Here is a 15,815-nt window from a genome sequence, read left to right as displayed (position 1 = left end):
CACATGCCTACACTGATTAGTTTCATTGAAGTCAAAATCCTAATTAATTAATACTTAATTGAAGTCAATAGGACTACTCACATGGGCAAAGCTAGGCATGTGTTCAAATCTTTGGGAGACTAAATCTGGCATAACATAACATAACATGGATTCTTTATGTATATTAATGCATTAATTATAGGGATGTATTTATTAATGAGGTAGCACCCAGCAGATCTAGCAATGGAGCAGGACCCCATTGTGATTGGTACTGTACAAACTCACAACCAAAAGCCAGTCCCTGCCCCACAGAACTGATTTACAGCCAGTACCATTTACCATAAGTGACTGGTTAGTAGAAGGTTAAAGGAAGAGGTTCCAAACCCAGACAGAAATCTAATCCCTCCTTTCCAAACCTGAGACACAACCTGCTCCACAGAGCTTAAAATCAACTCTCCTCATTCCAGTGAGACTGCAGAATAGTCGTTTTCCTAGTGTACTGGTTAAAAACTCTGAAAGGGATGAACATAAATCTACATGTAGTCATTTCCTCCCAAAAAATAATGAAATGTAGATGACAGATTATGATGGACTTTGAAAGCCTCCGAGCTTGCATTACCTGGGAACCTTACCAAAGCAGTTTAACGTTGGTATTTTACCAGTAAATACAACGTGACAACTTGAGGCTCCAATTTCACAACGTTCCCTATAATTAATTTCCTCCCTCCCTCCCGCCCTAAACTGAGCATTAATTAATACAAAAATATTAATAGTATGTTGTTGTTGTTGTTAGCAACATTAGATGTAGAGCCCTTGGGGAACTGCTTTGTAAAGTGCCCTGTCACATCTGAAAAGACAATTACCTACTGCATTGTCCTGACAGCTAACCTGAAGCAAAAACAAAACTGCCTCCGAAAGGCTGTTTGGTTTGGGCTGCTGGGGAGAGCTCCGGGAGCCCGAGTTATTCTGTCTAAGGGGGAATTGAGCGAATGGAAAATAATCAGAGGAAAGTGAAAATGTTTCTAGCCACTCTGGAGGCTGCGTGGTTTAGCTAAAGAATTAAGCCACGAGGCGATTAGGATGTTTCTGATCAACCCGATCCAGTGAACGCGGTCACTAAATCAAAATAAATCTGCTTAACTCGATTCTGTCTGGGGGAGGCTAAAGTCCTGGCTACTTATTGTGCCTGGATACCAGTGCCGTGGGAGAGAGACTCTAGCAGAGCTAATCATGGGCGATTACCCAGAAATGCAAAGAGCTTTTATGAGCCGCCTCTGTCTATTTCCCCCGGTTTTAAAATACACAAAACTGCCTCTTCCCTTGGACCCCATTGTTCTTAGTTAGTTAGTTAGTTAGTTATCCCTTTTAAAATCCTGTCTCCTCGGGGCAGGTGGAACCCGGCGGAAGCTTTCCCAAACTTGTGCCCTGCCCCGTGTTAAAAGGGGCAACCGACTCAAACCCACCTTTAGAGCCGCCAGGGAGAAAGCGGTGGGGTCGGGGCTGTGATGAGGAGCTGAGTTCTGCTGGGAGAGGCCCTGCATATTCCCAAACTTTTATCAACGCTAAACTCCCCCGGCAGAGAGATTTTTGCAATGATCCAAGGGGTTGGGATGGAGCCAGCCGCCTGATAGTCAACTGGAGTCTTTTCCTGGACTTCCCTGGGCTTTCGATCAGCCCCATGAATCTAGCGGCGGTTCAAAAAGGCAACTTCAGATGTACAGTTAGAACTGAAACGTGTCAAATGAAGCCCTAACCCCGCCACACACACCTTTGTAAGGACTTTGGGCTGAGTGACTGCAACGTGGCCTGGCTCTGGTTGAAACGGTGCAAAGGCAGGAAGATGCTAATGGAATGATATGCCCCTTAAAACAAGGCTCTTTATGGACTTTGCGCAGAGAGCACTAACATCTTTCTGTTAAAAACGAGGGGGGAAGAAATTAACCAGATTAACAGCAAGATTTTCTTAACTAACTTCAAGAGAGTGCTTTTATTCCCCTCAGGCTGGTGTGCTGAGCCTGACTGGGAGGGAGGAAACTGGGGAGGGCGAAAAAACAATAATAAAAGAGAACATGTATGTATCTAAAATCCTGGCGCTTGTTGACAGAGGAATCTCGATTTCAAGGTGGAGGCTAAAGGCAGCGGTTCGCCAGCCCCAAAGCAGAACTCCATGTGCAAACAGTTTGAAATAGCAGTCGGGGAAAAGAAGGGGACAGTTACCTCCTCTCGGGAGCTGGCGTGAGGTGCCTGGGTTTTAGCTGACCATTTCATAGCATGAGTCAATTTCAGAGGTGGCAGGGATGGGCAGCATTAAGTCTGTGCTTACTACTACCCCGGGTCAGGGGCGATCCGGGCTGAGCATCGCTGAAGCGACGTTGAACAGCACAGTTAAAAGGGGTAAGGCCTCCCTGCAGGGGAAGGATGCGCTAAGAATCGTCCCTGGATTTTTTGTTTGTTTGCTTTGGTTTTGTTCTTGAAAGCGGAGGAGAAGGAAAATCTTTAGCCTGGAAATGGGGAGAGCGTGTGCTGGGGGGAGGACTAGGCTCAAAGTCCGACCCAGGACTCCAGGGGCAAGTCCTGGAAGTGCTGGCAGGGTCTGCCCCTCTGTGACAGCTGGCAGCCGCGTTCCGGCCTCTCTGGGGACAAGGCGCAACTTCTGCAGTCCCGAAGCTCGGTGCATTGCCCGCTTCCAAGCTGCTGGCCAAGGGGATCTTTGGAAGAGGGACAAGAGCCAGCAGCCGCCTGGATGGAAGGGGCGAAAGGCGAAGAGGAGGAAAATAAATAAAAAATGAGAGGTGGGGGGGGGGGAGATTTTTAGAAATAACAAAACTTTGTACAGACAGATCCACGCAGTTCCCTGCCATTGTGGCGAGGGGCTGTTCATCACTCAGTGTAACATACCAGGCTGGGGCAAAAGACCCGTCAGAAACGACAAAACCTTCTACATATAAGTACCTGGATGAACGGACAGCCAGCCAGCTTTGTCTACAAACCTTGGAAGGGTGTATACCTGTCAAGGGGCTTGGAAGCTCTCCCAGTTGCATTACCAGGGAGTAACTTGAATTAATTACAAACTCCGTTCCGATTGGTATCCTTAGCCCCTTAAACTAGAGACAGCGATTTACAAATCTTCGGAAATCTGGAGATTTTGTTTTTAAAGAGCTCCAAAAACTAAGAAAAAAATCGTTCGTTTCTCTTGGGGAAATAGGAAGGGAAGTGGTTCCAGGAAAGGGGTGGAGGGAACTCCCTGAGAGTTCTCACCTAAATGCAACCCCCCCCCCCCCATCCCTTTATTTCATCTGCATTTCTGGAAGTTTGAGAGGCTGAGATACAGCATCTTCGCCTCCCCTGAACCGAAAACTCGGGCGAGGAAAGAGTGAGCGCTGGTGAGCGCTCCGCCGTGGAGATCATTTCAACCAGGAATGGGGCCCCATTCCCTCGTGGGTTTTTGTGGAAGGGTTGAGACGGGCAGGAAAAGCCAAGCCAGCCGAATTCTTTAGCATGGGCAGTGAGGAGAACCACCCACGCGCGATTCTATCGATTGTTACATTTACTCCATAGTAGGATAAACCTGCCTTTGTATGTTATTTCTTCCTACCTGATGGATGGGATACGTGTCTCATTAAAAGCTAGATAATCCTGATCTGGATCTGTTTCCTACTTGATTATTATTTCCTCTACTGCCCTTTGCTCGATTTACGGGTCTATTACAGTTCTGGCTTTATTTCTAACTTTTCAACCTTTAGCGCTATCTTATTTAAAAAAAAAAAAACATCAAAAGCAAATAAACATTTCGCTAGACAGAGCCCGGCAACGGAGCAAGAATTTTTAAATAAAAAAAGAACGAAAATCGGTTTGAAGGAAAGAGGGTCTGATCAATCTACAAATAAATCACTAAAACATTACAACTTCGTCCTTGTTGAAAGCCATTTAAATGGGAAGAAGGGCGGGTTCTTACTATTCCTGTCGGCTTCGGCATTGAGAGCACATTTAAATCATTCGTCCGGGGTTTTTTGTTTTTAAACATGCAGAAAAACTTTCTCAGCGTGAGGGGAACTAATGATTCAGCTAATTGTGGAAAAAGCAAAAGTTAAAAAAACCCACAACCCCCCACACATCAACCCAGGCCTACCCCCTATTGGTAATAACCCCATTAAGAGCTTCATCAATGGTGTAATGAAAGCAAACAGGGTGGAAATTGCCTGTAAACAGTTGGAACCGGGCTGTAATTAATTCAGTGTCTCTTTTAATCAAACTGAAAGGAGATCAGGTTCCTTAGTCAGTGTGTGACATCACCCAAAAAGCACCCCAGCCAATGAGAAGCGCGGATGCTCAGACACGTGGCCCCGGCACCTTAAAAAAGAAGAAGAAGAAACAACCCAAAGTTAAGTGACACTAGTTCGTTTTTTTAAAGGGGAACGTGTCACCAGCGGAGCCGGCGGGTCGAGCCTGCCGGTGCCTCTGTCCAAGGTGCTGAAACCGAGCCGCGCTCGGACCGCCCCGTCCGTCTCCAGGAGGGCGACCCAACCGCTTCGACACCATGGGTGCAGCCGCTCCCAGCCGCTCAGCCAGGCGCTTTCAGAGGTGCTGAAATCTCCATCCAGCCTTGCGTCGTTGGACCAGCCCGATTATTGATCTCCCAAGCAGGATCCGGCCGAGGTGCTGGCAGGGTACCCCCCCTCCCTTAACACCCACCTCCCCTTCCCCCCCAACATTGATTTTTGAATCATTACCTAGTTACGGCGCTGAAAACCTCCTTGGATCGATTTTTCCCCCTCCCCCTCCAACCTGCGGGCGCTGGAGTTCAGAACTGATCATGTATTGGGGGAGGGGGGGTGGAGTTAGGATTAAATCGAGGGGGGGTCCCCCAAGCAAACTTTGACTTTTTAATCCTTTTCCTCTTTCTGCCTGTCTGTCTCTCCCCTGAACGCAGCTGGCTGGGATGCTGAAGCAGAAGGGGTGAGCCTTGGATTTAATGCACCGCGCCCCCGGGAATTGTTGGTCAACTGGCCCCCTGGATCCCAGGCTGAACTTTGCCTTGTCCCAGCCCCACCCTCCCCCGCCAGGTCCGGACTGCCGGCCCATGTCCGCCTGAAAGGTGCCGGGTGTGAGCGAACAGCTGGGGCTGGGGGACGAGCCTGGTCATGGAAGGCTCCAACGGATTTGGGATCGACTCCATCCTGTCCCACCGAGCGGGGAGCCCGGCGGTGCCCAAAGGAGACCCTCTGATGGGGGAATGCAGGTCCCCCCTGGAACTAAGCCCCGGCTCCGAAGTCAGCAGCGGGTGCCCGTCTCCCCACTCGCCGGGGAAGGAATGCCTGGAGGCGGTGGCCCCCAGGCAAGGGGTGGCCGTGGGCTTGGAATCTCACCTCCAGCCGGGGCAGGGCTCGGCTCCGTCCCAATCCAGAACAGTGACCTCGTCTTTCCTAATCAGGGACATCCTAGCCGATTGCAAGCCCCTGGCAGCCTGCGCGCCTTACTCTAGCACCAATGCACAGAGCGGCCCGGAGCCGGCGGGGCGAATCCCTGCCAAACCCGGGGAGGACTTTCGAGAGAAAATGGACAAAAGTAACAGCAACGCCTCGTCGGACTCGGAGTACAAAGGTAAGAACCGAGGGGAGGCGAGAGCCCCAGCTACTGACCAGCTGCCCCCAGCCAGCGATTAGCGCTGCCACATGCTTTGCTTTCAAAACATCCCTCCAGCCTTTCTTTCCACTCCTTGCTCTGCTGTGAAGGCATTTTAAAGAGCCTGACATTTCCTGCACTCCCCCTTCCCATCCAAGAAAGCGTTTGCCCTCTGTCCCTGGGAAAAGAATCGGGAGTGGTGGTGGTGAGATTTGGTTCCCTGTTATTTCTTGCGGGGGTGAATCTCGATTTGCTAGTGCTCCCGTAGGTTGTGTCTGGGTGGATTCTTTACACCTGCGACAGTCCAGAAATCAGGGATAAATAATGAAAACGTCGCAACGCTTGAGTTTAAAACAATCAGGCGGAACTTTAATTAGTGGGGTGAGGATGGGGATTTATAGCATCGGATTGAGGAATATTAAAATCACTTGAGGAGAAAAAAAAATACAAATGAACCCGCTCCTAAGATTAAACCCGCAGAATTTCCTTGCCCCGTCAAGATCTGAATAATTATGAATCACACGAACGGTATATGCCCAAGGACTCCATTTATATATTTTATTTTAGCAATTTCAGTCTGTATTTCAGGGGGTAATTGACTAGTACATCGCGCATAGAGAATTAACCTTTAGACTCTTGGAATTTTGCTTTCCAACGACTTCCAGATTAAAAGAGCCCGAAAGAAATGGTTGCCCCGCCGTTTAGATGTATCCCTTCGCTTTTAGACATGCAGGGGAGCTGTGCGTTTTTTGTTTTTTTTTTTTAAATAACGGCATTATTTAAATAACTTCAGGGTGATCAGAATTAATTTCACCTCCAATCCGTTCGGAGCGGATCAGCTATATTACCAAGCTGTACAAATGTGGGTAAACTCCACCATGAAAAGAGAAAGAGATTCTTCTAATCCTTAGTGAAAAACACGAGCAGGAGCCTGGGATTTTAACTTCACGTTATTGAGAGGGACATTGTATAACCCCTGTGGGGGTGTCTGATGGTGGTGTATCCTTGCAAGTGTATTCGGTCTCTCGCACTTTCTTTTAAAACTTTTAACGCGGAAACATTACGAATAGCTAGTTCTAACCTCTGCACAACGTCCACAAGGGATCAAATCATTTCAAAGCGGCCGTTTGAAGTCTGCGCCGCTCTGATTGCAATAATGCACACTGGCACATCAGGCAGAATAAGATTTCTGCTGCAGACATTCCTAATTTCTGCATATTGTATTTATGGGTGATTGAAAGAAAGAAAAAGGAAGGTGGTAAAAATAGGCCTGAATTTCCTTGGAAGTGGAGAACTTTGATCTTCTTTGCTTGGCTGCTTCTTTATTGTATCTTTCTTCATAAATGTTTTACCCATTGACCTTACCATTTTAATTATCATTCATTCCCATCCTCTATTTTACATCAGATTAAAAAAAACCCAACAGCAACAACTAAACATTAAATTCATTCATGGAGAAGTAAGGGAAATGTGCCTCTTTAAAAATATATTTTAGGCAGAAACTTTTTGAATATGCCCAAATGAAGCTGCGTTTTATATTCTCATTCCTTGCACAATAAGCCGAAGCGAAATGTATCTGGCTGGGAAGGAACAGAAATTGATTCCAGTCTTTTGAAGGAAGGTGATCAAATGGAAGTCGACATTACAAGCTTTCTTTCTTTCTTTGTAAATCCTGTCTCTCTTTTCAAAACTGCCAAGCTGCGAAAGAAACTAGGTAGAAAAATAAGGACACTCTTGTAACTTCCCTAAAGCAGTAAATATGAACTATAGAGAGAGATTTGATCCTCAGCAGGAAATGTTTCAAACCAATTTTTACCACGAAATATTTCTTATCAAAGCCAGGCTGCCTGCAAGTGGGAGCTGACAAATTGCATGTCATAGTAAGCGATTAAATCATATATAATAATTAACAATAATAATAATTAATAAAAGGCAACCAGCACTAACCAGCCATTCCTCAGTGCAAGGCGAAGTCCGCGGTCAAGGCCGGCTTTCCCCTTCCCTACCAGGAGAAACTCGTAGCGTGTTCACATTCGAATAAAGCACAGCTGGACAGAAATACATTTAATACATCAAATGATAACAAGCAACTAGTTGTTTAATTGTTTAAAAATATAAGGCCCGTTGCCAAAGATAGGGCCCCTTACTCCGTTTTTAAGTCAGTCTTTCCCATGGATTTAAATAAGCCTGAATAAGGACTGAGGGCTCTATTGTGCCATAGCTTTACAGGCAGAGTTTACCGACTTCAATGGGAGATTTTTGTTTAAAAAGTGCGGGCACACTTTGCTCCTTAGGGTTTCAGGATTGAGCCCAGATGAAAAACAAACGCTTCCCATGAGTTTCTATGGAGCCAAACCATAAGCTTTTTAAAGTGAGGTGGAAAAAAACCCTGATATGTATAAGAAAAACGCCCTTAATAACCGAGCGAGCTTTTCAAAGAAATAGCTGTTAAGGAAGGTGTTTTATTTTACCTTCCTCACCTCATCTAAATAATGGGCTAAACCTTTTTTGTGTTGACTAGTCGTAGAGGAAATCAGAGAAACTGTTTTGTATTCAGTTGGACTGACATCCAAAGGGAAGTTCAGTGGCTAAACAGGGCTTTCTGGGAAGCCGGGAGAACAATCGATTCCAAACTGTCGTTTCTCTCTCTCTCTCTCTTTTTACGAATGAACTGTTTTCGAAGTCCAAACTTTAATAATGTTTAAGTGTTTGGCTCAGATCCTGCCCCCCAAATTCCAATGGACGTCTAAGGAAATCCAGCTACCTCTGCAATAACTTTAATGACCAATCAAATCATCCCCAAAGTTTCTCCCCGATCGCTTCACCCTGAGACCTGAAATAAACATCGTGAAGATTCCATTGAAAGGGTGTTTTCCAAACTATCATCTTTGCAGAAGTCACAGGCTACTGGTTCCACAGCCCATATTTTATTTTATTTTTGGAGGGGGCGAAGATGGGGGGGGGTAGGTGTTTGTTTCGCCAATAAATGAAACAGAAACTCATGTTTAAGAGCTATTCAGTGGGTTTGGTCTCTAGCTGGTCTGCTAGATTCTGGATTTCTGGTTGAAGGGTTTCGTTCCCTGGTGGCTCAATTAACCGGATTATTGTCTTCCTACAGAGAGAAATCAACTCGCATTCAACTACAGCCCTGTCACTTCTAAAACCTTTCACAATGAAATTTACCATAAACCCCTGTAAAAACCTAATGCAGCCAATTTATATAAACTGAAGCTTTTTGTTACATAATCTCTTTAAGGAGGGGGGGAAAAAACCAGAGCTTTTCTTGCTTAGATTTTCCAATCTAGTACAGATGTTTTCTGGTGTAAATCATTCTTTCTAGCCATCAGCGTCTCTGTAATATATTGATCTGCTTGTCTGTATATTATAGAAACAGAGACTTTCCTGCATTAATGAACCATCAAGAAAACATCTCATTAGGCATTTTAAAAGTTAAATCATCGCAAAAGCACGGCCTCACAGCACCACTTCTCAAATATTTCCTTCTACCCCTTTAAGAATTCCATTTGTCTTATGTCTGTGCGCCATCTGCCCTATTCAGATACAGATGCATTTCTTTACAGTATATTAACAATAATTTGTCAGTGAAAAGTGGCTCTTTTTAAGCATTACATGAATTAAAAAGTAGGCAGTGCTAACAAGCTCCACACTAACAAAGAATCTACAGCGCCTCAACTTTATGGTCAGCCAATCCAGATTCCCTCCCACACTTGATTTTTCCTGTACAAAAATAAACCAATCCATCATTGCAATAACATTGGTTGGATTGACTGGGGTAAATCTAGAGGGGATGGGGAAACTCCGTTGTCAGACAAGACAGCGGAGGAGGAAATGTAAAGGAACTCAATCAAAGAGAATTATTTTTTAAAAAATTAGGATTTCTACTAAAAGACAAAATACGGGTCAATCCGGGATGTATCTATATATCTATATCTATATCAGCCTTTCCTCCAGGAATTTTCTCTCTCTCTCTCTCTCTCTTTGAACTGCATCTCTGGTATTCAAACGAAACATGTACCATTGGTTACTATTCTCATATCCGGTCATGCCCAGCATTTGCTCTTATTTTTCCAACTTCTTCTGCATTACCTTCCTTCCGAGCGCCATGACATTCGAGTCCCATCACCAACCTCCCAGAGCCAAACTGCAGCAGTGATCACAGAACAACCAGGGCCTAGGAGAAAAGGCAAAACTCAGGGCAGACTCGCCCGCTTGTATTTGCAAAACAATGGTGTGGGTGTGGGTGTGAGACTTATTTCTTTCTCTGCCTGAGCCTCTCTGCTCCTGCAAGGAAGCAACCCAGCGCCGCTTTGTATCCCCTCTCTTTCTGTCCTGACACGACGCGCATTCTTTCTCCCCCTCTAGTGAAAGAAGAAGGGGACCGAGAAATCTCCAGCTCCAGGGACAGCCCCCCGGTGAGGCTGAAAAAGCCCCGCAAAGCTCGCACCGCCTTCACCGATCACCAGCTCGCGCAGCTGGAGCGGAGCTTTGAGAGGCAGAAATACCTGAGCGTGCAGGATAGGATGGAGCTGGCGGCCTCCCTCAACCTCACTGACACCCAAGTGAAAACGTGGTACCAGAACAGAAGGTAAAGGCAACACAGTGCAAATCTCCCGGATTCCCCCACCCACCCGCCCAGGGGAGTTCCGGGGGCAGCCTCTGGGCCCACAGCAGCTCCCGCAGAGAGGCACCAGGGCTTTCCCAAACCCACCCACTAGGAAGTGGCTTGGAAGAGAGTCCCTGAAAGCCCCCCGGTTTCCCAGCGCATCCGAACGGGAAGTTTTGAAAGGCTGGGGAGGGGACACACAGTTAGCTGGGGTGTCAGGGCCCGGGCGAGAGCAGCTAAGACAGCGGTGCTGAGCGAGGCCCAGAGGCTGCAGCGCGGGTTTAATGGGGAAAGGTAAAAGGATGGGTTTGATTGCAGGCTGCAAAGGCCAGGCCCGAGGGGGTGGGCGGGGGAAAGCGGCCCGCTGCTTGCCGCGGCGTGGCAGTGAACAGCGGAGATTTGCGGACGCCGCCGGACGCCTCCACTCTGGCAGGTTTAAAAATAGCGGCCACAGAAGACAGACAGACCCTTATCTTTCAAACGAAACCTCTCCGAGCGAGAGCCAAGGAAATCCACCCGTGGACCGACCAGCAGCCTGGCTGGGCGCCAAGGAAAGGGGGTTGGCCTGGACCGAATCTGACCCACGTGCAGACAGACAAGCTTCCTGGGTCACTTTGCTACTCAAGAACTCTGCCCCCGAAGGGTAGCCCAAGGGTAACACTGCATGAACCCCCCTCCCCTTGATTTCAAGGGGTCTCCAAAGCAGCGCAGGATCGGGCCCGACCCAGCAATAGGAGGCAGTTTGGAAGCCGCTCCTAGAACGGACTCCTCATAAAATCACAATGAAAAACGCGAGCCCCGGAAGCCCTGGCCCCAAATACCAGCCGGGTGACTACATAGGTGGGGGTGCAATGGGTGACAATGCCTGGGTCTGCGTGAAAGCAGAACCCCCCGGCTGGGTAATAAGGATGAAGATGAGGCGCCCTGCCAGGGGCACACGGGGCTGGAAAGGCAGAGAGCAACTTTCACACCAGGCGACGCCGCGGTCTAGGGAAGCAACACGTGCCTTCCTAGTCTCCTTGTGATAGTTACTTGCTTAAAAAACAAAACACCAACAGCAGTTGCCTCCTGTGCCCCCCCCCCCCCGCTATCCTGGTGGGTCCTGTTCCCAGCCCCCCCATTCAGGCAGCCAAAGAATCCCCCCAGCAAACAACCGTCCAGGAAAAAAAGGAAGAAACGCACTTTTCGATCAACACAACAGCACAACACATCGGCCCATGAATAATAAATCCCGGGCATCAATAATTAACGCCCGTTACAGTCATTACACAATTATTATGATGATGAATAATTTAAGGGTGGAAATAGGTCTAGCACATCAGCGACAAAACTGCCAAAGGCGCGAGACGTTTGATGCGCTCAGCTGATCCCGCGCCGCCCGCCCCGGCGTGCGCGTCCCGGCCTCCGACCCCGGCCCTGGTCATTGCTTGGAGCATGAGCGTCATCGCCACACAACCAGCAGCAAACACGCCTGGGTTTCAGCATGACCCGCTGCCTAGTCAAAGTGCGTCCCGCCTTCACCCTTGCCTCGCGTGTTCCTTGGAGGGGCTGCTCTTTTCTTACATTCAAAGGACAATCATAAAATCTCCCAACTAGCCAACTATTTCCCACCCCCAGAGAGAAAGCGATGTGGGTATTTCTCAGGGCAGTTCTGATCAATGCTTTAATATTGCCATTTAGAAATCGATCACAACATTTGTTTTGTATATTTTTGGGGGGGGGAGGGGGAACAAGAACAAATCTTGTGGGAGTTTATTTTCCCCGTTTAGGGTTATTTATTTGGTTTCCATTAAACTCCTAATGCTGCTATAAACATTTCAGGTGCTATTTCTCTCTCCAGATTTCCAAAAGACCTTGCACGAATTCAATCTTCTTTCTAGCTTTACCTGAAATCGGAACTTTTTAAACACAGCTTTAATTTGTGTTTAAGTGATTTTCAGGTACTTGTGTGAAAGTTTTAATAACACAGCGCCCTGATTAGAAACCAATAAGAATCCAAATAGCAGAGTGCAGATAGTGCCGAACTATTCAGGAGTGTGTAGAATTCTAGTTTAGCATGTGATCATCATATATGCTAACATCTGATAGATAGCTAGATCATCACCTGCCTGAGCTGGCAAATTAGAGATGGATGTTTCCAATCACTATAGATCAGTGTATGTGCAGTTACATGTTATCATGTGTTGTGATCACCTATTATTATTGCACACGCAATATAGCAGAGAGTATGTCGGATACCAGTTGCCTGAATATATTTTTCCAGCTAAGGCAAATGGTATCAGGCATACTATCTGATACATTATATACTTGTGAGTAACTAATACAATAATTATTATATTATATATAATGGTGCGTCTGATGAAGTGGGTATTCACCCACGAAAACTTATGCTCCAATACTTCTGTTAGTCTATAAGGTGCCGCAGGACTCTTTGTCGCTTAATAAAATATAATAAAATAATAATAATAATACCTCATGATCACAAGATGTGATAAAATAGACACATGCGCGTACTGCATAGTTCGCATGCTACTGCTAACATGCTATTCTAATATAGCACCCTGGGCTTGCAGAAATAGAGAGCAATTAATACTCTTGTCAGTTGCCCTGTCCCCCACACTTCACGTTAACATTCGCAAAGTTAACATCCAGGGAGTCCACCCTGGTTCCTGGCCGCTGGGAAGAGAAATAGCTGCGGGAAGAGGATTTGGGTTCTGGAAACAATCGTCCAATCAAGGATGGTGTTGTCCTGCGGTTCAGCACAGGCGTGGGAGTGTGTGAGAGATTCCACAGCTTTCACCCAAACTATTTCAGGGGTGCGCGCTGCAACTCTCTCCCGCCTGGGACTGCAGGACAGGCTGCATGGGTCTCAAGGGGCTTGGCTGCTCCTGAGAGAACCGGGGCTGGAGAGTTGCTCAGGTTTCTTGCCCGTGGAAGGCCAGCGGTTTGGCCACGTCTGCTCAGCCGGAGGAGCGCGGGTGCACCCCCGGCTCTGCACGAGGCCCGCAGGGCTGTTTTTTCTGTACATGTTGGCTCTCTCCTGACCCGCCTATCTTGGCTTCCCTCCCCAGGACCAAGTGGAAGAGGCAGACAGCGGTGGGACTGGAGCTACTGGCCGAAGCGGGGAATTATTCGGCCCTCCAGCGAATGTTCCCATCTCCCTATTTCTACCCGCAGAGCTTGGTCTCCAACCTGGATCCAGGAGCGGCCCTCTATCTGTACCGGGGCCCCAGCGCCCCTCCCCCGGCTTTGCAGAGACCTTTGGTACCCAGGATCCTCATTCACGGACTGCAGGGGGGTAGCGAGCCGCCCCCACCTTTGCCCCCCCTGGCAGGCGTCCTTCCGCGAGCGGCTCAACCGCGGTGAAGCGCCGACTCCGCAGCAAAGTCCGCTGCCAAGGAAGCCAAGAGGCCCCCTCTGCTCCCTTGCGTAGACCGTCCTGACCATCAGAAACTGTACACCGAGCGGGGGGAGAGGCGGGCCAGATCCTTGCCACTTCAACACCCGCCTAGCCACCACACAAAACCATCGTTCACCCTAAAGGAGCAAGAGAAACTTGGAAAGGAAAAACACATCAAACGAAAACCTCTTGCGCTAAAATCTTGCGCGCTCTCGCTCTCATTTTGCGCTAAAATCCTGCGCGCGCGCTCTTTCGATGCGGTCAGCGCTACCTAACCGGGAAGGGGGTGAGAGCTCGCCTTCCTAGCAATGAAGAAAGGGAACCCAACAAACAACAATTCAAACTTCATGTTCAAACTGGGGGAGGAGGACCGGGGATGTGGGTGGACGGGACACGGGATGAGGAAACACATAAATAGACAAGTCTTTGTGATGGTCCAGACACAGAGACTATTAGCTCACTTCAGTATTGCAGAATATCATCCTCCTTAAAAACATAGAGGGATAGAATTAAACCGCTCCGCGGTGTATAATTCTCCCCCCCCCCCGCACACACACAGTTGTTTCGGCCTTTTTAAAAATCTTTTTGCCCATGGAGGCCTTTCTACCTCCTCCCCCGCTTTCTAGCACTAAAGTTTGCCACACACACAAAGGCGACTTCGGGTCAGAGAATACACAAAGATCGAATAAATAAGGAATCTCCCCAAGTTGCAGAATTCAGAAACGTTCCTCTCTCAGACGGAGTTAGTTTGAAGAGAGGAACTGAATTAATCTAAGCCATTAAAAAAAAAAGACGCATTGCATTTTAAAGGATCAATTACAAAACGAGGGTTATGCCTGAGGATTCTGTGTGCAAGAGACACGCAGTTAAAAATATCCCAGGTTTTGTTTCCACTCAAAAAATTTACTGCGTTCCAATTATATAGCGGCTTGAAGATTTATTTCACCAACAGGACTAGCTCCTTGCCAACTTCAGGGCAGGCTGGAGTTTCCAGTTCCTTGCAGTAGCTTTTAGCACCGTGCTCACGATTAATTAACCCTTTCCACTTGACCAACAATGAGCCCAATGCATGGGATGGGAAATGGCTTATGTACAGAACGGCGATCGCTAGTTATAAATCTGATTATTATTTTTAATGAACATAATTTGAAAAATGACCTGTGACCCATCCGTGTGTCTGTCACAAACACACTCCCCGGAAAGAAGGAAAGACTTCCCTCATGCTAAACACACACCTGCCTTCAGTGGTTTTTGCCTGAACAAGGACTGGGGAGGATGAGGCAAAGGTATTTGCACATAAACTAGCTCACCTGAGCATGGCTTCTAATTGTTGTTTGTTTGTTCCCAAAGGCGTATTATCCATTCTCCTTTCTGCCATCCCCTTGCCCGGCTTTGCGCTAGGGCATCCGGTCCTGGCCTTTGTAAGTAACAATTCTACTTGTGCAGGAATCGGGGTAGGTGGGGGGATGTCCCGGATGTGCTGACATGAAACATACAACACCTGTACCCTAATCAGATCCATAATGAACCGCTCGGAACTCACCTATCGGATCGCAGCGTTACGTAGCGTAAGAGGCGCCCTTTCATGCTAACCCAAGAGTTCTCAAAAGTATGTAACTAAGAAAAAAATTGTAAATACTTGTGTGCAAAATGTATATGAATTATTTATTTGTGAACCCTGAGGACGTATTTGTGTAAGTGATTCTTGTAAGTCTGTATTCCCGGGTTCTCCTGTCTGGACTTCGCGAGGAAAAATTCGGCTTTAAAGAGATCAGAAAAGAAAAACAAAACAAAACTCTCTCTCTCTCTCTTTTTTTAAATGTGGAAATAAACTTCTTTACAAACAAGCAGATCATTCGCGGGCTTTTGTATGCTGTTTATTCTGGCTGATCAAAGAAGCCAAAGAGGAGGAAAAGGAAAGGGGGTGGGGGGAGGCCGGTTCCACGATTCTCACCCACAGGCAAACGTATTTTGGCCACTCAAAGAGGGGGCCTGATTCTGCTGGGTTGTAACTCCAGCCGCTCAAGAGAAATCACCGCTGATTTATACCCGTGTCAGAGAAAGGAGACTCATCCCTGACCTCAAGGGAGTCACTCCTGATTTCTACCCATGGACAGAGGGAATCAGGCCCTCTTACTCCAGAGCCACTCCGGATTTCTACTGCAGCCGGATCAGCCCAGGAGACACAGG

At 47.5% G+C, this 15,815-nt stretch overlaps 1 protein-coding gene across 1 annotated transcript; it reads left to right on the top strand.

Annotated features, from left to right (window-relative positions):
- The first annotated feature begins 4,510 nt into the window (after positions 1-4,510).
- Positions 4,511-15,472, top strand: BARHL1 (BarH like homeobox 1). The gene is made up of 4 exons (XM_054007657.1): positions 4,511-4,635; positions 4,910-5,580; positions 9,985-10,207; positions 13,297-15,472. The coding sequence occupies exons 2-4, from the start codon at positions 5,121-5,123 to the stop codon at positions 13,589-13,591; spliced, it is 978 nt and encodes a 325-aa protein (XP_053863632.1). The 5' UTR covers positions 4,511-4,635; positions 4,910-5,120; the 3' UTR covers positions 13,592-15,472.
- Positions 15,473-15,815: the final 343 nt, after the last annotated feature.

The sequence above is a fragment of the Malaclemys terrapin genome, chromosome 17 (assembly GCF_027887155.1).
Source record: "Malaclemys terrapin pileata isolate rMalTer1 chromosome 17, rMalTer1.hap1, whole genome shotgun sequence".
In the NCBI taxonomy this organism is placed as follows: domain Eukaryota; kingdom Metazoa; phylum Chordata; order Testudines; family Emydidae; genus Malaclemys; species Malaclemys terrapin.
Note: the sequence above shows the minus strand (reverse complement) of the source record. Positions and strands in the feature narration are given on the sequence as shown.